Here is a 22,751-nt window from a genome sequence, read left to right as displayed (position 1 = left end):
TTAGTTTATTATTTTTTCGCAAGCACGTGTGGACACTTATAACAACCAAATACTCTAAACGCATGCCTCTAAATGTGAAAGGAATCCACACGACCACGGGGAGAACATGCAAACTCCAAATATAAAGACGTTAGGGTCGGGATCGAACCCACAACATCCTGTATACCAGGCGAGGTAGTTAACATCTCGCCACCGTGGCAGGAAACCGAAGATCCCTGGGGAAAACCCCCCATGGATACGAGAGGAGTGACCCTAAACACTACCGTGTTCCGGCCATACCTGGACACCCCACGCCTACAACACCTGGCAAGCCGCGGTAGTCACCCATTCAGCCACTAACCAGGCTCAAAACCCACTTAGATTTCTGAGATAAAACGCATTTGCGCACAGGCAGGGCGATTAGGCCACTGTGATAATCATCATCGCCATTGCTAATTTGGAGTGGAGCGGTGGCGCAGTGGTTAGCAAACCATGTTATGAACAGGGCAACCTAAGTTCGATTCCCAGCCACGGCTAATCCCACCACCACCACCACCGCCGCCATCTCTTGGCAACACCTCGGCGCCCAACCCACATCTACAACGCCTGGCAAGCCCCAGTGGTCAATCATGCAGCCACTAACCAGGCTCAGCTTGCTTAGCTTCCGAGATCACACTCGATCCTCCGCGCCTTTTAAGACTAAACCGCTCTGCCCGCTCGATGACGCCGTCGTTCGTGGTGCAACAAAGCGCAGAGAACAACAACAGCATTGCTGGTGATGTAGTTTCGTTCACGATAGGTTAAATTAAACGAAACAAAAAAAAATTAACCCGTAAAAACAAAGTTTTTCACTATAAATCCTTTATATGGGCCACAACCCAGCCCACATTGGTCTTTGAAACGGGCGGCTAGAGTCCTCTCGTCCTCTGGCTTGAGATGGCTGCCACCTATGGGTCAGATGATTGCCTGCCACCATTAAGCAATTGGTAATTAAATATAAAAAAAAATTCCTAAAATGTTGAAAATTTTGGAACATTTTTTTACGAAAATAAATTGTCACGCACAACGAGTCTGTGTGCAAAATGTCAGCTCGATTGGATCACGGGAAGTGGGTTAAAACATGACCGAAAGATTTGCACGGTCGTAAGCACGCAAGCAAGCAAGCAAGTTAACTTAATATAAAGGATTTAAAAAGATGCAGAGATTCAAAGGCAATTAGCAAAACGCAGCTAAATTATAACTACATTAACCTCCCCCCTCTGGTCTTCGCACCTGCATGGCTAACATTGATTACATCACCATTGATTATTGTTTTTTTACCCTTCTATCTGGCAACAAAACTGACACCTTTTTTACAAGGAGTCATGTTTGCATAGACCACAATACCTGCAGCCATAATGCAAACAAAAAACATAACTCTGATAATGTATGCACTGTCATTGAAGTTGATTGGTCCACACCCGAGACAGCTTTCCTTAGAGCCTATTCTCACATGGGTTGGACCAGATGATGCTAAAAGGCGCACAACTCAAAGACAATGCACCATCAGAGTATGAGAGCTCGGGGTAAGCATTTACACCATTGGAACCTCATTTGCCAGTAAAAAAATATGATAATTGTTTTTTTACCCTTCTATCTGGCAACAAAACTGACGCCTTTTTTTACATGGAGTCATGTTTGCATAGACCACAATACCTGCAGCCATAATGCAAAAAAATGCGTCAGTTTTGTTGCCAGATGGAAGGGTAAAAAAAAAACAATTATCATAATTTTTTTACTGGCAAATGCGGATCCAATGGTGTAAATACATCACCATTGTTCGATTAAAGACCGGAAGAGGAGGTCTTCTTCACATTGCAGCTCGTCGCCTGATGAAGCTGGTTGTTGTCATCACGAGCGAAACGTCACAGTACTCGAGTTGTTCATGTTGTGTGTTTACCGTCCAAACACACACCGGAAGTACTGACGTAGTTCCCAATTGGTATGTTCAGTTTACGCGACGAACCTTACTAATTGGCTGCGTCGGGTGGTGGCGGGTTTAACGACACATTCATTTTTACGCGATCTAACTCCCAAAAAAAAACCCCCCCTATATTATGGAAGTCCTAATTTGTTTGTAACCTGCTGTATACCTGCTTTGTTTGTGCACACGTAGCCCTCTCTGCGTGTGTGATGCGGCTCTCGAAACTACTTTGGTGAAAGACAAAACACGAAAAGTGTCTCATTCTTCTTCTTTGTGTGCTAAACGGAACTAACGACCCCCCCCCCCCTCCTTTCCCACTCCCCCCTCGTCCCACTCCCCCCTCTTTCCACTACCCCTCCAGCCACCCCGCCCCTCTCCTACCCCCGTCTCCAGCCACCCCCTCTCCCCCCCCCTCTCCCCCCCCCCTCCCACCACCCCCCCTCTCCCACCACCCCCCTCTCCCACCCCCCCTCTCTCACTAACCCCCCTCTCCCGCCACCCCCCCTCTCCCACCACCCCACCTCTCCCCCCCCTCCCACCACCCCCCCTCTCCCACCACCCCCCCCCCCTCTCCCCCCCCTCCCACCACCCCCCTCTCCCACCACCCCCCCCCTCTCTCCCACCACCCCCCCCCCCCATCTCCAGCCCCCCCCCCTCCACAATCTTCCCGCTCCCAATCGAAGACGCCCGATGGCGACACCGGTGTGCGGCGAAGCGTGGACGATCGCTCTCCTTCGTCTTCTTCTTACGTACGGCTGCTGCTGCTGCTGCTGTTAGATGCAGAACAAACGACTTGCACTGTCACGTGCAGGTAGTCAGTCTCAAGCCAAACGACGGCCGCGTCAGGAGTTGTAGCAGGAGGAGTGTATCGTCGCTGTGACGTCACCTCCTCGGTGTTTGTGGATCGGGGCATTGCGTCGTCACGCGTTGCACGGCCTCTGCTCTGGGTGACGGCAGTAGGACACGACTGGAGGGTTTTACATGTTCGGTTTGTGCGACAAGCAAGGCCGTAGCCGTAGCCATGGAGTCAACATTGGGGGGGGACCAAATCTTCCAGGGTGTCTGGGGGTCCCAACCCGTAAAAATAGCAAAATTGAAAATTTTTCTGTCTAAAATATCAAAAAATTCACTAACACATTGGATGGACTTTTATTTTTTTTTATTTTTTACAATAATGTCTAATAGTGTATTGTATTAGATTGCTCTGTTTTTTTTACCATTTCTTGTTTTATTGTATGTAATGGCAGAGATTAGGGATTAATAAAGTACAACCACAACCACAATCATATAAACATAAATCTATGCATTGATTTATATGAAGACAAGTCCAGATATTGTGGCCAAGGTTTAGCAAATTATTGTTTTTATTTACATAGTATCGCAATTTTTTATAGCAATATATTGGGGGGGGGGGCATTTTGAGCATATTTGAATATCGGCGACAAGCGTGTGGTTTAGGGTGGACCATGAGCTTCGTGGGAGACCAAATGGTCGGTGGCAGAGAGTGGTGGCGTGCTCGATCGTGAAAGTCGCTTCTCGGTTCCCTTCGATGCTTTATGTATTATTGGAGGAATAAACGTGCATTGCGCAATGCACAAAGACAAAGGTAAAGACCTCCCCCGCCCACCACCACCATAACCACCATAACCACCACCCTATAGCCTTCACAGACTTGTTGGAGCAAGTTGCCTTGAGCGAGCATCTGTGAAGGCTGGGCACGATAAACGAGGAGGGGAGGGGGGCAAGTAGAAGATGTCACGCTCGGGCCGACCGCTGTTGTAATGTTTACGCACACCGACCACACCAGGTATTCGTTTAAGGCTGAGTCGACCTTCGTGAAAGCCCAGGACCGGTTCAGATATTCAACGCTGATGGGCACTGAGCTCGCGGTTCCCCGGGTTCGTAGCACAGCGTTGCGAGCCAATTACACTTAGTGCTTCAAACAAAGACAAAGATTCAATTTGGAGCTTTCGTGACTGCAGGAATTATTATTTGGTTCTTTCGGTAAAGTCACGTATAAAGATAAAATAATAAATTAGATTAAATACTAGCATACGACGTTTCTATTGCAACACAAGCAATCATCATCAGGTATACATTAAATAGAAACACAAATCTAGTATACTTAGAAATGTAATGTAATACAACAGAGAGTCGGATAACATAACAGTCAACACCCTATCTGGTTGATTACGTTCTTCCTGAGAATGCTAAATTTGAGGAAAGACAAAGATCCCCCGTATAGCCCGACACAGACTATTGGGGCAAGTGCTGTTAGCGAGTAGCACCTATGAAGGCCGGCACGGCGCACAAGGTGGCCAACGCCACGCGGTGATATTTACACACCGCATCAGGTACTCATTTGAGGCTGAGTCGACCTAGGGGATGCCCATTACCGATTCAGATTATCGTCGCTCTTATTGGCGTTGAGCGGCAATCTAACTCGTACTGCCGGGGTCGTAGTGCAGTGCGCTAACAGTTACACGACTGCTACTAACACGCGCAAATTAACACACACACACAACCCGCACTGCAATACAGCCCCTCGATCGAACCACGGCTTGATGAAGGCATTGCCCCACGCGGTGTCGTTTGACCGTACTTCATTTGATCATACATCAGCACGGGCTCAGATTTCACGATTATTGTCACTTGCACACTGATGCTAGTTTAGTTAGTTGGCCTCGACCAGGAATTGAACTCCCGGAAAAGCTGGGTTCATCGTGCAGTGCTCTAACCACATCGCCATCGCACCGTGCCTGGGCTGAAACGGCAAGGGCAATTGGTAGTTCACGCGGCCACTCGTCACCAAGCCGAGTCTGGGAATCGAGGAGCCTCCCACGGACGGGAAGATCCAGGGGCACGAGGAAGGGGCGAGCCTTTGAGCGTGCGGGTCGCTCTGTGTCGCCGATTTCTACCCATAAGCCTCTGCTTTCCACGGACACCCGAGGTTCAACAGCGGATTATAACAGGCACTGCCTAAATACACAAACAACGGCATGCACAGACCTGTACGCGCAACACGATGTGGATTTACATAGCGAATAGACGCGACTGCGTAACAAGACACTGCGCAGAAATCGCGAGAAGATATATATAAGAGAGACGAACAACGCGCATGTCCTCTGGACGTGTCCCTCCCTCCCTCTCTCCAAGCATCCAGTCAGCCAGGCAGTTCGGCAGCCAGCCAAAACCTCGTGTCAATATACTATACCTGTCTTAAGAACGAGGCGGTTGGGTTACAGGCAGAGGTGTGGGGGCAGGGAGGAGGGCTGGAGGCATTGAGCGTGGTATTTAACAGCAGGTGGAAGGCAGCTCGCCACTCTGGCGACAGCGGAGGGAGAAATTACGAGTTTAGCCTCGAACAGGCGCGGTCCAAATGGAATGCGAATGTCAAATAAAGTCTCAGACGAGCCGACGCTGTTCACGAGCCCAGCAAATATGAACAGGGCTGACACTGACGCGAGCGAGCGAGAGAGAGAGCGAGAGAGAGAGAGAGAGTGACCGAGAGAGTGAGCGAGAAAGTGAGCGAGAGAGTGACCGAGAGAGTGAGCGAGAGGTGGGGGTTTACATAAAGCTAAGTAAAAAAAATGACGAAATGATGAACGAAACAAAGTGCCGAATACACCGAGCATCTTCTTGTTTCCACTGATCGTAAAAAAAGAGAGAGAGGAGGAGGAGGAGGAGCGAGGCCGTGATCGCAGGGCGTGCCCACGCTAGAGATCGCCACGCGTTGCTGCAGAGCGCAGCGCAGACGGGAAGCTGGTGGGCGAGACGCGATACGCAAACATCCCTGGCGTCTGGGACTTCTCAAAGTCGAGAGTCGAGTCCAGAGAATTCCTATTTGGGGTGGCGAGGGGAGGCGAGAAGGCGTCTGACGGCGTCATCGCCTTCATTATGCTCCCCATCTCTCTCGCTCTCTCTCGCTCTCTCTCCAAAGCGCGCTTCGCCTTGCGCGCGAACATTTACACGTGCGCGAAACTGCCCTGTTGGTGTCACGACGGTCGTGTTAATGGGTGCACCACGGCAGAGTCGATCGGCCGGTCTCGCGTTGGCTTGCGTAGAAGAGTAGACCAAACACCCTCTCGACCGTACGCAAATAATGTCAGTGAGTACTGCCAATTAGGGGTCGGCACGGTTTGAACCGACTCAAACTGGTTTCAAATTGAGCAATCCAAACCAAACCAGCGACGACTGAACCAAACCAAACCAAAACCAAACCAAACTAAGCTAAACCAAACCTCTTAAGTTGGCTTGAACCAAACTAGTTTGAGCCGGTTCCACCCTGTCCGAGCTAAACCGAGTCGGTTTTCGTAGCCCCAAACCAAACCGAACCAGTTCAAACAGAGCCAAACCAAACCGATTTGGTTCGGTTCAAACCGCGGTTTGGTGGTTTGAGCCAAACCGTGCCGACCCCTACTGCCAATGGTGATATTGATTCAGGAGAGTTTCACTCAATCGCGTGGCTCATTCTCGGGACGGTCCGGCACTGGGATGTTTGAGACAATGCCGGTTTGCTCCCCGTGGCAGGAAACTGGATGACCCCCAATAATGCCGTGACTCACACGAGGTCCGCGCAGACGGGTTCGCGGTCCACAATGCGATTCCGCTGCCGTCACGTGGCCGCGTAGCAGCGGCCCACGGGGGTTTGCGAATTTTAACAAATCCGTCCGCGATTCACCAACCCTTTCGCCTCCAAGCGTGCGATATCAAAAACTCCCACTGCAGGGCACAGACGTTCCCCCGTCCAGATCGCGCCCGCGTGTCGACTTCCCACAGAAGGACGCGAGCGAGATCCTCCATGGGAAAAGTCGTGAGACTCAGTTGTGAGCTCCTGATGTATAATAAACTATGAACTCGACGATTTTTATTTGAACGGGTAAAGCCGATTGACCTCTATAGCTCTCTTTCAGAAGCGAACCGGCCATCCGAAATTATTGCTCAACGAAACGGTTTTTTTATCACGTGGAAACTTATAGCAGCCAAATACTCTTAACGCGTGATGTTGATTCTAAATGTGGAGGGAAAAAAATTAACCCGTAAAAACAAAGATTTTCACTATAAATCCTTTATATGCGTGTTCAATGGGCCACAACCCAGCCCACATTGGTCTTTGAAACGGGCGGCTAGAGTCCTCTCGTCCTCTGGCTTGAGATGGCTGCCACCTATGGGTCAGATGATTGCCTGCCACCATTAAGCAATTGGTAATTGAATATTTAAAAAAAATCCTAAAAAGTGTAACATTTTGGAAAAAAAATTTTCACGAAAATAAATCGTCACGCACAACGAGTCTGTGTGCAAAATGTCAGCTCGATTGGATCACGGGAAGTGGGTTAAAAAACGACCGAAAATTTGCACGGTCGTAAGCGCGCAAGCAAGTGAACTTAATATAAAGGATTTAAAAAGCGGAGGACCCGGAGTAAAAAACCACACGACCACGAGGAGAGAGAGACAAGCAAACTCAAAATATACAGCAGCAGGCGTCAGAGTCGGGATTGAACCCACGACCTCCTGCATACCAGGCGAGGGAGGTGACATCTCATTGCCACCACGGCGCCTTACGTTACGTTAGCATAGTTATCAGAGTCCGATAGAAATCACATTCATCGATTCTTTAATCGTGACCCAAAATCTTACCAATTCAGCTAATTACCGGAAGAGTGAATCACCGGCAACGAATCCTGTCGAGTTTTCGATCTCGGTTCAGTTGCGAAGCGCGGGGCTTGCAGCCAAATAAGGCAAAGCGATAGCGGCACGGACAGCACGAGGAACAGCACAGCAGACACGGCGCAGCAGGCGCACAGCAAAGACATCGTAGCACAGACACAGGTCACAAACAACTACAGGGTCCCGTTGGCCGCTAAGTGGCGCGGACGCCACCACGGCGCTTGTGCCAGGCAAGGTGCACTTCGAGGCCACGTGAAGTGTCTGTCGAAGGCTCGCTGGCCATGTGCCAATGAGTTGACTTGACTAAGATGACCGGCAAGAAAAAGACAAAGATCCCCCGTATAGCCTGTGACAAATCTAGAATTAAGGGGGAGGCGACTTTGCGAGAGAGACAACGCTACTTGAGCGCGGCATTGACCAGGTGGGGGGGGGGGGGGGGGGCAAGTGGGTCAATGTCCACGGCGTTTGCGATGGCGTCGAGACGTGAAATCGATGAGAACGGCAGCGATAAAAGAGTGACAAGGACGCGCAGCACGGTGTCCGTTTGTGTTGCGGAACAAAGGGTAAAGGAGCAGGCCCTGCAATGTCTCGCTCACACCCCTGCTAGCAGAAGAGTCCTCCAGTCGAGGGCTCTGGAGAGCTTCCTCTCGACTGTACTTTGCCATAATCTTCCACAATGGGCAAACCTCTTGCAAGAGCTTGGACTAGGTGTGCGTGTATGTTGAACTTATTTCGTACCGTAGGTAGCCAACACGTAACCCCGATCACACGTAACTCGCCGATTTGCCCACTAACTGTGGTGAACTCATTTATAAAGGCGGAGGGAGCGGGGTGCGGGGGAGGGGAGGGAGGGAGGGGGCGTTCAAGATACTCGCATTATTGTTTCACCTGCCGCGCCAAGAGATCAAATCGAACCGGTGACCGATGTGCTATCGATCACACCGCGTTAGCAGCAGCAGCAGCAACAGCAATAGCACGTGATCTGTTCAGAATCAGAATAGTTATTTATGCTGCAGAAATCCGATGAGCTATGAAGCTCTTTTTCCACAGGTGTCCAGTCGGGGCAGGTCAGAACGTTACAACAACAAACGATACAAAAACACAAACAAGCACACACACAGTGAAGTCTTTTTCATGTAACAAGCACCGAAATTACTTGATCGAGCCGAGTGTTTGTTGAGCGCGTGTCCGTACCGTGCCCTCGAGTGGCGTTCCACTCGTGGCGCAGCTGCTGGAGGCACGACTCCATGGCCAGCTCCAGCATCAATTTCGTCTCGCACTCGGGGTACATGGCGACTGCTTCTGTGGGGAGACACCGCTACCGCTACCGGGATGGTGAACGGAGCGCGGCGCGGAATAGCTGAGCGGGCAGTGCGGACAACGGATGATGGTGGCGATGATGATGGTGGTGGTGGTCATAAATGCTGATTTTTATGATGATAGTCGTGAGACGGGGCAGAGAAAACAATGTAACCGCAGGCGATGGTGATGATGATGATGATGTGATCTTTTAACGGCTCAGAAAACTCAAAGCATATAGCACTCAGGAGCGCAGATAATGATGATGATTGTGAGAAGGAGCAGAGAGCACTAGGGACCACAGATGATGGCGATGGTGATGATGTGATCTTTTTACGGCTCAGAAAACTCACAGCAGATAGCACTCAGGAACGCAGATAATGATGATGATGATGATGATCGTGAGAAGGAGCAGAGAGCACAAGCAATCGCCGATGTTAGCGATGACAGCGACGATGATGATGATAATGTGATCTTCTTACGGCTGATGTTGATGTTAAGCAACAACTGTAATTTTGCATGGAGGTGGTTCAACCAGACGATTGCGTCCGGAATAGAGGAATGCATCGCTGTGATGATGCCTCCTTCATTTAGATATCTACGTTAGTCTACGTGTCGCTTTGTGCGAGTCTACGAGTCTCAGTGTGACTCTATGGATCTCCGTCTTTCTCTGTCGTGTGATGGATGAGCAACAGATGTAATTTACATGGAGGGAGGGAGTTGAGCCGGATGATTGCGTCAGGGGTAGCGGAGTTGTGAATCCTCGCTGTGACGATGCCTCATTCGCAGTTGTGTCGGTGAACACAGTCGCATGCAGGACAGTTTTAAATTATCAATTTTTGCAGCAGCAGCATCATTATCAATAAGTATCCGCATCATCATCATCACCAGGTATCCTCATCAGCAACAAGTATTTGCATCATCATCACCAAGTATCTACATTATCATCACCAAGTATCATCATCATCCAGTATCTTCATCATCATCATCATCAAGTATCCACATCATAATCAGGCATCCGCATCTGCTGCTTCTGCCATGGTTTGTGCAGTGGATGCGGCGGTCCAGGGTTGTGGCCCAGCAGCCTGGCTACGATGATAACGATGCACGTGTGTCGACTCTTTTCGCACCCCTACGTAGCCATCAACCGTGCTAATCGGAGGTGCAGGGGAAGTTTTCAATCCAGATGTAAAAGATGATGATCATAGGGCACACATAAGCTCAGATGAAGATAGCAGCTGTGATACTGAACACACAATTACATTAATTACTACTATTATTACGCGTATTTAACCAGGAAAGCCTCGCGGAGACTCACGACTCGATTTGAGGATGGTTTCGCCAAATAGTAGATGGTGATGATGATCTTTTAAAAGGTTATCATAATCATCTTTATTCGCCATGTAAATAATGCTACGTGTTGCCATCTATGGGTTGTGCAGCGCTACGGGCAGACGCAATTGATGCTTTTGCTAATAATACTTGAGTCGACAGATGATAACACGGATGATGATAAATTTGACAGTAGCACGCGGCATAGCAGACGATTATGATGAGTTTGATCCATGGAAAAGGTTGTCGCGTCATTCCTAATAGTGTCCATATACAAACGGTACGAATGAAATTTCGTCAGCTCAGAGGGAAATGAGAGAGAGCAGCAGATGATGGTGAGAAAGAATGATGAAATGATGATCATGTTGAGCAGACATAACAGCAGATGATGATCACGGTAGTTATCATATGACCACGATGATGACCACGACGATGAAGTTCAAAGTACGCGGAACAGCTGATGATGATGATGAGCAGCAGCGCGACGCATGTCAGTACAGATAAGCAGAGAGCGCACAGACCAACGGCATGACCGTGGGGGGGGGGGGGGGGGGGCGCACGCAGTACGCACGAGAAGGCAGTACACATTAGAGAACACGCATGGTCATGGTGACGATGACAATAGCCGTCACGGTGACGGTGACAATGATCGTATCGCCATATCGCAAGAAAACGCTCACCTCTGCAGTGCACTCGGCTCTCTCCGCGTCTCGCTCTTCTCCACGGGTACCTCTTCTCTCCACGGGAACCACTTTTCTCGCGTCTATCTTTCGTCTCCACGCGTATCGCTCCCCCGTGTACACAGCTAACCAAGTTCACCACCCCGTGCACCACTCCCCTAGTTCATCACGATCCGATTTCAACTGCGCCCTTCCTTCAACGCTCCCCACTCTCCATATCTCAGCCCGATTACCACTCCCCCCCCCAGACGCTCGCGCGCCACTCCCTTTAAACACCACGGATGAGAGTTTGCCGCTCACCACTCCGCATCACTCCCCACCTGGTCCACCACTACCCCCCCCCTCCGCCCCCTAGTTCATCACTACCCGTCAGCACAACTCCGTCTCTCTCCACGCGCGCGCCGCTCCCCCTCCACGTGTTCCACTGCTCACGTCCACCACCACAACTCCCCCGACACCACTCGATCGACGCGCGCCACCACTCTCATTAAACACCACGATCCTAATTCACCCTCCCCCACACTCTCTCTCCACCGCGCTCGCTCGCTCTCTCTCCCCGAACACCACTTCCCCTCCACGTTCACCGCTCTACTCGAGTGCCACTCTCTCTCGAATGACGCTCACTCTCCTCCCGCACGCACGCGAGCACGCTAGCCAGCCAGCCAGCCCGCCGGGGTTCACAGTCCGTCCGCCAGGGGGAGCGACTCGGCCCGGCTGATCTCACGAGCGGTGTGCAGGACACACACACACGTGTACACCGGAGAGCGTTCTGAGCGCGCTCGACTTTCCCGAGGAGAGAGGTGGGGTGGTGGTGGTGGTGGTGTAGGGGGAGGGCGAAGGAGACGGGGGAGGGATCGAGATGAAATGCAAGAGGAATACGAATGGAGAATTATAATGATGAAATGAAGGGGACTGAATGACGATGAGAATTATGATGGAGACGTGGGGAGAAGTTGGCGAGCGGTGGGGACGTGGTTGAGTGAACGACAGAGAAGGGAGCGTGGACCGAGAGCGCTCGATGTAGTCTTCGTGAGCAGAGAGACGCACAGATGGAGGGAGATACGCAGAGACAGGCGGGAAGAGAAACACACGGGCACACACACATATATGCATAGATACACACACGGGGAAGCACAAATCGATACAGAGGGAGAGAGATCGGTGCACTGAAGTATATGTATGGAGAGAAACACGCGGTGAGCAGCGAGCAACCGCACGTCCCTGGCGCTCACGACCTCGGTTGCGTTTTCAAGATTCTCAGGGAGACAAGGCGAGGGGAGCGGGAACCCCGGACCCCGAGGGAGTGCGAGGTTTACAGAGCGGTCAGCTGCGTCAAATCCATCGGTCACCCTCCCCACTCTCCCCCTCCCCCCGCTCGTCATCCCCCCTCTCGTCATCCTCCCTCCCCCCTCTCGCCATCCCTCCCTCCCCCTCTCGTCATCCCCCCTCTCATCATCCCCCCTCCCCCCTCTCGTCATCCCTCCCTCCCCCCTCTCGTCATCCCTCCCTCCCCCCTCTCGCCATCCCCCCTCCGCCCTCTCGTCATCCTCCCTCCCCCCTCCCGTCATCCCTCCCCCCTCTCGCCATCCCCCCTCCGCCCTCTCGTCATCCTCCCTCCCCCCTCCCGTCATCCCTCCCTCCCCCCTCTCGCCATCCCTCCCTACCCCTCTCGCCATCCCTCCCTCCCCCTCTCGCCATCCCCCCTCTAGCCATCCCTCCCTCCCCCTCTCGTCATCCCCCCTCCCCCCTCTCGCCATCCCTCCCTCCCCCTCTCGTCATCCCCCCTCTCCCCTCTCGCCATCCCTCCCTCCCCCTCTCGTCATCCCTCCCTCCCCCTCTCGCCATCCCTCCCTCCCCCTCTCGCCATCCCTCCCTCCCCCTCTCGTCATCCCTCCCTCCCCCTCTCGTCATCCCTCCCTCCCCCTCTCGCCATCCCCCCTTCCCCCTCTCGTCATCCCCCCTCCCCCTCTCGCCATCCCTCCCTCCCCCTCTCGCCATCCCTCCCTCCCCCTCTCGTCATCCCTCCCTCCCCCTCTCGCCATCCCTCCCTCCCCCTCTCGCCATCCCTCCCTCCCCCTCTCGTCATCCCTCCCTCCCCCTCTCGCCATCCCTCCCTCCCCCTCTCGCCATCCCTCCCTCCCCCTCTCGTCATCCTCCCTCCCCCTCTCGCCATCCCTCCCTCCCCCCTCTCGTCATCCCCCTCCCCCCTCTCGTCATCCCCCCTCCCCCCTCTCGTCATCCCTCCCTCCCCCCTCTCGCCATCCCCCCTCTCGCCATCCCTCCCTCCCCCTCTCGTCATCCCTCCCTCCCTCCTCTCGTCATCCCTCCCTCCCCCTCTCGTCATCCCTCCCTCCCCCTCTCGTCATCCCTCCCTCCCCCCTCTCGTCATCCCTCCCTCCCCCCTCTCGTCATCCCTCCCTCCCTCCTCTCGTCATCCCTCCCTCCCCCCTCTCGTCATCCCTCCCTCCCCCCTCTCGTCATCCCTTCCTCCCATTCATCTCTTCCACCTGTATCTTCACATCCCTCCCTCCCTCCTCTCGTCATCCCTCCATCCCCCCTCTCGTCATCCCTCCCTCCCATTCATCTCTTCCACCTGTATCTTCACATCCCTCCCTCCCTCCTCTCGTCATCCCTCCATCCCCCCTCTCGTCATCCCTCCCTCCCATTCATCTCTTCCACCTGTATCTTCACATCCCTCCCTCCGTCCACCCGCTCTACCCCCACCGTCCTGCGATTCTCCCTCCCTCTCACCGCTGAGTGCGGGGCTCAAATATGTCGCAGCCACGATGGCAGCTATTGCATGTTCCGTCTGCACGTCGAACTTTCATCGCACCGTACGCAGCCAACGGTGCTAATCGGCGGTTACGGGGGAAGGCCAACAAACCAAACGCCAAACAATCCGTTCTAAAGAAATGCGTTTTACCATTTAGATTTGCAAGTGCATAGCTCCAGCGGATTCCTAATATCGGAATCCTAAAACTCAGCTGCTGCAGTCTATTATTGTTGTATTATTGAAAGGATCAGCAACAGCGAATTGTCACAATGCAACAATCGCGGTGAGGTCGAATCGAGAGTATCCCCCTCCTGCTCTCCATGGGTTCTCTGCCCACTTAAGCCCAACGCGACCCTAAGGGGGTGGAGGGGGGATGGGAGGTGGGGGGATAGAGGGCGGGGCGGGGGCAGATGCGGAGTGCCGAGGCGATGATTGGCGCTGCTGAAGAAGGGTCGTTTCCCGAAACGTTACCTATGACACGTTGCCCCTATTCGCGGCGGCAGTGTTATTGACGAATGTGTTGTCACGTGTGCGTTTGCACCACCACTTCTTCCACCGCAGCAGCAGCATCATCACACGATTTGTGGAGTTGGTGTTTATACTCACACTTAAGCGGTTGTGCTTTCGCTACCTTGTCTTCATCTGAAGAAGGACGCTTGTGTTGCGCCCGAAACGTCGTGATTTAATTTAGTTGTTTTCATTAATTTAATTTAAATTTTATACCAACGTGAATTTACCGAAAAAAACAAAGAGTATGAATCCTTGCAGTCACGAAAGCTTCAAATCTAGAGCTGGTGTTTGTTTTTCAGTGCGATCCCCCACCCACCCACCACTCCTACCCCTCCCACCATCCCTCCACCCCTCCCACCACTCCTCCACCCCTCCCACCACCCGTCCCACCCACCCCTCCCACCACCCCTCCCATCACCTCACCCACCCCTCCCACCACCTCACTCACCTCCCCCACCACTCCACCCACCCACCCCTCCCACCACCACCTCACTCACCTCCCCCCTCCTCATCCGTTCTCGTTCAGTTGCAGGTCGTCTCTCGTTCGTGGCGCTGGGATCGAGGCGGCCAGTCGCCTCCTCTTCCTCCTCGAAGCCGGGCTCCAAGGTTAATCAGGAGTTGGGGACATTGAGCGTCGAGGAAAGGGGCGATTACATAATTGGCTTGCATTACATCACTACTCTACTCGCCCGGCCAATTAGGCAGACAAAATGGAAATATTCAATTAAGTGACATCGCAATTACACCTCCTGCCCGCAACGCCGCCGATTGTCGCGTCCCCATTCGCTGTTTTTTTTTAATTGGCAGCGCGCTGTCGTGTTTTACCAGATGAGGCCCAATATGCTAAACAGCTCTTTTTCAGAAGCAACCCGACCACAAATGAGAGCTCAGCCAAGTGGCGTATCACGTGGAAATGGAAATCAGGAGCCAGATACTCTAAACGCGTGATGTTGATTCGAACTGTGGAGGCAAAGACCAGAGGATCCGGAGAATGATCCACGCGACCACAGCGAGAGAGACACGCAAACTCCAAATATACAGCAGCAGGCGTCAGGGTCGGGATCGGACCCACGACCTCTTGTATGCCAGGCGAGGTAGTTAACATCTCCTAGCCACCGTGGGGAATAACTCGCCTGTGAGAGAGCCAATCGGAACCTCCCTCTCTCTCCCATAGTAGGTAGCACTACGAGGAGGAGGTTAAGCAGGCGGTTGCGAAACGAGTTATCGAGCCGGCGGATAAAAGAGAGACGTTTCTGCGAAAAGGGCGAGGGTCGGGGGCTGCATTGGTAGCGAATTGATCCGTGAGAATGCGTGACTGGGCGTGGGGTGGGTGGGGGTTGAGGGTAGGGGTTGTAGTGGGGAGGAGGGGGTTCACGTTTAAACACCTGTGGAGGGGGCTGTTGTGGAGGGGACTGTTGTGGAGGGAGCTGTTGGGGAACGGGGCTGCTATGATGAGGTCTGCTATGAAGAGGGTTGCTGTTGACGGGGCTGCCAGATTGTGATGTTATTTGCGTCATTACCCACTCCCTCCCAAGTTTATCCTGATTGTGTTATCGGTTTCACGAGGAGACAAATAGTCCACGCGGCAGGGCATTGTGAAACCCTTGCTGCTGATACAAGATATCACTGGGCAACATCTGAGCTCTCCGCAAGTGACCTATGCTCCATGCAATAGCAAGAGGCCGGCCCCCCGTTGGCTTCCTCTTAGTGACAAAATGCAGCAGTGGGAGTCCACACGATCAAACAAAACGGGTGTTTTGTGTTTTGCATTTTACACACAGAAAGCACGTGTCAATAGCAGTCGCTTTCGTGAAAAAAACAAACTGATCAGTCTGGCAGCGACGAATGCAGACAATAATGATTAACAAAGTCAATTACCCGTAATTTTCCACAACAGCGTAGATTGAGATATGTTTATTTTTATATCAAATAGCTTTATTTTTCATGAAGTGGGGGCCCGGGCGTTGAGGTGGAGTGTTCTGGCCAACACTGCAACGGCAGCAACAGCAGCATTTGCAACACAAACCTGACGCTTCTGATGAGACCCAGAATCTAGAAACGAGTGCAGAGTTTTGTTCGATTTTAAAATTGCTGCTGCTGTTGCTGTTCGGGAAGGTCTCCCCGCGGGATTGATTTATGAAACGTTTATTTGTTTTCTAATTTAATTCCCCGATGTGGGCGATCCGACCGAAATTATTAATTTCGACCACTTCCGGTCGGCTTCATCCAGCAGAGTGCCAAAGGGGCCGCCCATTGCATCGGCGTTGTGTCGCGTTTCAGCTTACACGGCTCTCCAAAGACGAAGGGCTCAAGAGGACGTTTCACTTTTCGGGGTCCGCATTCCACCCTTGACGCAATGGCCAAAACACATTTCGACGAATAAATCAAGACGAGGAAGGAATAGAGCCCCCAAAACACAAGCGACGGTAAATCTGCCGTGGCTGTTCTTGGCAGAGGCGGATAAACATGAGCCGAAAATATTTTAACACCGCCGTCATTTAACGATGTGTCCCACAGCTTCATGAATGTAAAAAAAAAATGTCTGAATATTACATAACGTGAAATTCACGCCACTCAAGCATCTAACTGAAAGCATATGATCTTTGAATATATGGCATGCGATGGATGATAGGAATTTCCTGGAATGAAAGGGGCAAATTATTTTAAAGTTTTGAACCTAACATGGCAAATAACTTTCGTAGATGCCTTCAGAATGAGGAGGGTGCGATAGGTGGGACTCGTGGCCAGGATGGAAGAGGGCAGATGACTGACACGGGACGTGAGTGGCACCCAGAAATGAGATGGTGATGACGATGATCAGAATGTAACGATGTCCCTTAATAGACGTGTCAACTTCGTAACAAGGTGTTGATGAGACCAAAAAATATGTTTCTTTGTAGGACTTATCAACTGCAAAAAACGATGGGAAGACCTTAAGCCAGTGGTGGTGACGAGTCAGTGTCCACAACGAGAGGATCTGGCAAAAAGAAAGTAACCAGGGCGAGATCATGTGGCATAAGTGGAATAATAATTATTCCAATGTATAACGTGCACGGTGTTCGCTCACTCTCGTCGAGAGGACGACTCAGAGGCGCGAGGAGGGACCACAGACGAGCACTTGGTGAGTCGGCGCTACCAACAATTGCCCAAGCTCTGCGGGCCTCTGTACATGAAGGTGTCATCGGCCAATGAATGAGTGTTTACATGTAGGAGGAAACCGGAAATCCCGAGAAAACTGACCACGCAAATGATGGGATAACACTAAAAAAACCCAGTATCACCCGACACAGCTAATTAGTAAGGTTTGTCACTTAAATAAAAAATGCCAATTAGTTACTTACTAGAACATGGGCATGTTTTGTTTACGTGGCAACCCTTGATTTTTCTGTTTACGTGACAAACCTCACTAATTGGCTGTGTCGGGTGGCGGCGGGTTTAACCACACATTTATATGTACACGATCTAACCCCAAAAAAAACTTGATTACGGACACTATTAGTCGCGAAAGCCTTCGTGTTCAACTGACACTCACAAAGTGTCCGCACATACAGGTTCACGACACCCAATTGCGGCGCTGCTATCTGCTGGCCACCACCTCGCAGCCAAGCGCGTTTTGCAGTCTCCCGTATCTGTACGTGATCCACCAACCCTCGCCTCCTAAGCGCTGGATGAGCGGGTGTGACCAACCGTGCGTGGACGAGGAGTGGTTCGGGCGAGTCGGGTGCGTGGGGGGGGGGGGCAGGGGAGGCAGGGCAGAGGTCGCAAACGGGTTTTGATTCCTTACCCGTACCCGTACCCGGCCGCACCAGGGTCGCAAAATGGGTACCCGTACCCGTACCCGGCCGGGTACAGGTAGCCGAGTATCGGGTAGGGTACGGGTATCGGGTACCCGGTTGCGACCTCTGAGGCAGGGTGACCGTCTTTTCCATAATAAGAGACGCAGCTTTCTCCTGCAGTTTTGAAACTAATTTCAAGGTGGTGCGTCTTACAATCAGGTTGGGGTTGCGCCCATATGAGGATGACTTTATCGACACCGAGCAACAATGTGTCCTCTCCGGAGCGTCGTAAACTCCAGAGGATATGGGGCGATAGGGTGGGGGGGGGAGTTAAGGGGGGTGAAGGAGTTTATGCGTCTTCTTCATGGCCTTCTCCACGACTCACACCCTGGGCATGACTCACAAAGAGGCATCATTCATCCGCGCGGGATTAATCTCGCCGAGGAATAACCGCAAATCTCACTCGTCGTAAAGAGAAAAAGAAGCGTGCCAGGCAGGGGGTACACGGACCCAGTCGACCAGGATTTAGGTGGCCAATGCCTCACCGAGACATCACAGGAGACGAGAAATAGACCCTCCTACACGTCTCATTTTCCTACCCTTTACGCACGCAGCACAAAGATCCACTCCCCGTGTCGCCTTACACGGACTGCGAGCGAGCACCGCTGAAGGCCGGAGAGCAGCGCACGCGGGAAGTGATCTGGGCGTAGTCCACCCCTCCCACCACCGCCGCCGCCGCCGCTGTTTCCCCCATTAGCGATGCTTAACGCATCACACTTGCATCCCACATAATGCTGAGTGGACCTAGGCGAGGCGCGGGACCGGTCTGGATATTCGTCAACCACTGTTGGCCGTGAGCGGGAATCGAACTCGCGGTGCCAGGGTTCGTGAGCGCAGGTCGCGGGCTAACCACTGCGCCACCGCTCTCTCACGTAACGCCCGTGAGATGCAGAGGCGCTGGGAGTGCAGTTGTGGAATGGAATCATTCAGCGGTTGATTGACGGATAATGCATGTATGTTGAACTTCTTTTGCACCGTACGTAGCCAAACGTGCTAATCGGAGATGGGGAGTGGGGGGGTTCATGTGACCATGCACATCAACGGATGGCGCGATTTACGAATGGATCTGCAGAAACCCGAGAGTCGGGCATCGGCACGAAACGAGATGCTTGGCGAATAAATTTTGGTTTGTTTCGGAAAGCAATGACGTCACCAGGAATGGGGGGGGAGGGGTGTAACAAAAAAACGTGTATCTGCTTAAAATAGATTTCTCTCTGTCGAGTTCTTTTCAAACATCTTTCTCACTTCTTCTATCCTTGGTCGACGTTAAACCATTCCCGCCTCTACATGCGTAGCGCCCTGACAACGATTGTTTGAGGGCGCTTTAGGAAAGTCACTTATTAAGATTGTTGCGCAACTTCCTCTTTCTTCGACGGAAGTCACACGACGTCGAGTGACGTCACTTTTGTCAGCACGAAGGTGGCGTTCACGTGTACAATTGCGCGATGGGGGAATTTCATCTGAAAATCAAGATCACAAATTGGCATTGAAACAAAAGAAAAAAAAATTCAGAAAATCCGAAATGTTCCTCGTGACCTCGCGCGTTGCACGCGACGGACGGCCGGCAGTTTCCTTTTTTTCTCCCCACAGATAGCTGTGGAAAACACATTCCTGCGGAGGGAGCTGGTAGGAACGTTGGGTTGCTCGGTCAATGGCCAGGGTCAACGGCGGCGTGGTGTATTGCGCAAATATGCCCGACTGTGAGGGCGGGCACAAGCCGGCGTTCAAAGTTCAAAGTTCATTTATTAGGTATAGCCCTGTGAGTCATTCGGCTCTTGAATCGGGCGCAACCGCAACAAACAAAAACATGAACTTGAAATCATCTTAAAGTGACTATGCGCAAACAGAAAATCCAAAAAAAGACAGCAAAATATTGCAGAAAAATCACCGTACACCAACCCTGTGCAAATATCCCAGTGGGGTATTTGCACAGGAGTAGGATAAACGTTGAGTTTTATAAGGGCACCACGGGGTGACCAGCCCCTCCCCACCCAGCCCCACCCCTCCCATCCCCCACCCAGCCCCTCCCCACCCTCCCCACCAGCCCCTCCCCACCCTCCCTTCCCCACCCAGCCCCACCCTCCCCACCCAGCCCCTCCCCTCCCCACCCAGCCCCTCCCCACCCTCCCTTCTCCACCCAGCCCCACCCCTCCCATTTTTGGATGCACGACGGACGAACGGACACAATCACCCCCTGTGGGCTGGTGTAACCAGGAGGTTCCTACCAGTATAACCGGAGGTGAGAATGGGATGGCATCCGATTGAACCCCCGTGTGAATGAGAGTGAGGAGGAGCAGGTGGAGCGGCAGCAGCAGCAGCAGCAGGAAGATAGCTTTTGTTCAATCAATGGGGAATCGTCCTCACAGACCGCCGCCAAGCTTAATTAGATCACAGTGGAGATGCAAGTCTGGGGCGGGAGGTGCAATAACTTTAGCGCGCTGTCATTTGAATTTATATAGCATCGCCAAAAAAACATCTAATAAAAACCAAGCGTGGTTTATACGCAAGGATTCTGTATAAGATATTCGCGTGAACAGATACACGTAACGACAAACACGAGCGTATATACCACATAGGCTTTCGCGACCAATAATATCCATACGAATCTCTGCATCTTTTGACGAATTGCCAGCGAAGACATCAGCTTCATCCGCTTGATTCAGAGTTTCTCCAATATTCTCGTTTGAAGAAAAGTATCGCGCCCGCAGAGGTTAGTCAGTTTAACACGTAGGCTTTCGCGACCAATATTATCTAACCCAACCCACACCCCCTCTATTATAGATGTGCGTATATGTACACAAGGACACGTGCTGTTAGCGAGCGCCTATTACATCCGGAATGGCGCACGCGGCGGTAATATTTGCAGCACGGTGAACATTATCTCCCCAGTGCTGATGCTCACACATCGCTCTGAGTACTCGTGTAAGGCTGAGTCGACTTAGAGGAGGCCCACGACTAATGTTAAGATGTCACTCGCCACTCGTGTTATCCGTTGGCCGGGAGTCGCCGGGCTCGTAGTGCAGTGCGCTAACCACTGCATCACCGCTCCCCCATGCACGTGTAATATGAGGATATATCCGGCTCACTGACGTATCACAACTCGTCATGGTGATTGGCTCTGCCGGTCCTGGTTAACAGCCAATGGGGGGAAGCCTGGGGGCATGGCCCTGACGTGATGGAAAGGTGACAGCTATAAGGATTGGTTCTGCTGGCTTTGGCCACAGCCAATGGGGAGATTAGTCAGGGGCGTGGTCCCGGGAGCTGACGAGGGAGCCTGGAAGATTCGATGCAGGCTAACGAGGATTGGCGGAAACGTACCACGTGACCCGGGTATTAAATAGGGGTGGAGACGAACGACACGTGGTCAGAACGGGAACGAACAGAGGAAGGGGGCGATGCGGGAGCGGGGCTCCGAGTTGCCACGTGGCAGTGCGTCTCTCTATCTGTCCCTCGCACGCTGCCTATCAGCAGCGTGAACTAACTGTAACATAAGTTGAATAAAAGACGGATTCCAGAAGTCGTCTCAACGAGCTTTATTATACACGCATTCACACGCGAGCACGTGTGAAAGACGGTCAGGGGCGAGCGCCGTCAGTCAGCGAGCACCTATTAAGGCCTGGGCAGCACTATACGTGATCACTTGGCAGGCATCAGGTACGTCAGACACAGTACTCATTTTAGGCTGAGTGTACCTACGGGGAGGCAAATCCCCGATCATGTTCAGACACAATGTTACCACCGATGTTATTATCCACGATCGGGTATCGAACTCAGGTTATCCGGGACTTGATGGCTGTGTATCCGGGGATCGAACCCATGTGGCCGGGACTTTTAGTGACTTTGGGTGCAATGGTGACACGATGTTAATTACCTCGCCTGGTACACAGGAGGTCGTGGGCTCGATCCCGACCCTGACGCCTGCTGCTGTATATTTGGAGTTTGCGTGTCTCTCTCTTCCCGTGGTCGCGTGGATTTTTTTCCGGGTCCTCCCCTTTTTCCTCTCCATATTTAGAATCACCATCAGGCGTTTAGAGTATTAGGCTGCTATACATGTCCACGTGATGATAGGCCCCACTTCGCTGAGCGATCGTTCGTGATAGCCAGGTCGCTTCTGAAACAAAAAGAATACTATATAAATTTCGATTTAAAGCTTTCATGACTGAAAGGATCCATCTTCTTGGTTCTTTCGGTAAAGTCACGTAGAATGGAAATAATAAAATAATAAAAATAAAACATAATGAAATAATATAATAAAATAAAATAAAAATTATTTTATTTTATTAAAATTTATTTTATTTTATTATGTTTATTTTTATTATTTTATTATTTCCATTCTACATGACTTTACCGAAAGAACCAAGAAGATGAAAACTATATAGCTCAGTGGGGCCCTTACCTGGTACAATAAAAAAAATCGTTTAGTTTTAGTGCTCGCCTAGAAACGAGCGCTGAAGCCTGCTGCCGGCTCTTCTCCTCGAGTCCCCCCGTGTGTCATCCTCATTGACGCGTAAGCCCCCCTTCATTGCTCCCTCGGTGCTGCCGCCCATCGTGGCAAGCGTGGCCGGGACGGGTCCCCACGCGCCACACGCCTCGGATAAGCGTCGATCGGCGATCGCTGCGGGGTTTGAGTGGAGAATGCGACGTATGTTTTTACAGCGAAAGTTAAACAAACAAACACGCAGCTACCTACCAACAAACAATCGGGAACGTTG

At 51.9% G+C, this 22,751-nt stretch overlaps 1 protein-coding gene across 6 annotated transcripts in view; it reads right to left on the bottom strand.

The window, feature by feature from the left end:
* Positions 1-15,670, bottom strand: part of LOC144731138 (vasoactive intestinal polypeptide receptor 1-like) — a 49,231-nt gene extending 33,561 nt beyond the window's left edge. The window contains exons 1-2 of one of the 6 annotated variants that reach the window (XM_078612220.1): positions 14,701-15,670; positions 8,804-8,933 (exon numbers count right to left, since the gene is read on the bottom strand). In XM_078612220.1, the coding sequence (XP_078468346.1) occupies positions 8,804-8,900 (97 nt within the window). In that variant the 5' untranslated portion in view covers positions 8,901-8,933; positions 14,701-15,670. Of the gene's footprint in view, positions 1-8,803; positions 8,934-10,920; positions 12,254-14,299; positions 14,505-14,700 lie in introns of those variants that run through there. The other 5 variants (XM_078612305.1, XM_078612420.1, XM_078612141.1 and 2 more) reach the window with 5 other exon arrangements.
* Between the last annotated feature and the right edge of the window lie 7,081 nt (positions 15,671-22,751).

Source organism: Lampetra planeri, chromosome 1 (genome assembly GCF_965212315.1).
Source record: "Lampetra planeri chromosome 1, kcLamPlan1.2.h2, whole genome shotgun sequence".
NCBI lineage: Eukaryota > Metazoa > Chordata > Hyperoartia > Petromyzontiformes > Petromyzontidae > Lampetra > Lampetra planeri.
This window is presented reverse-complemented; position numbering and strand designations above follow the sequence as displayed.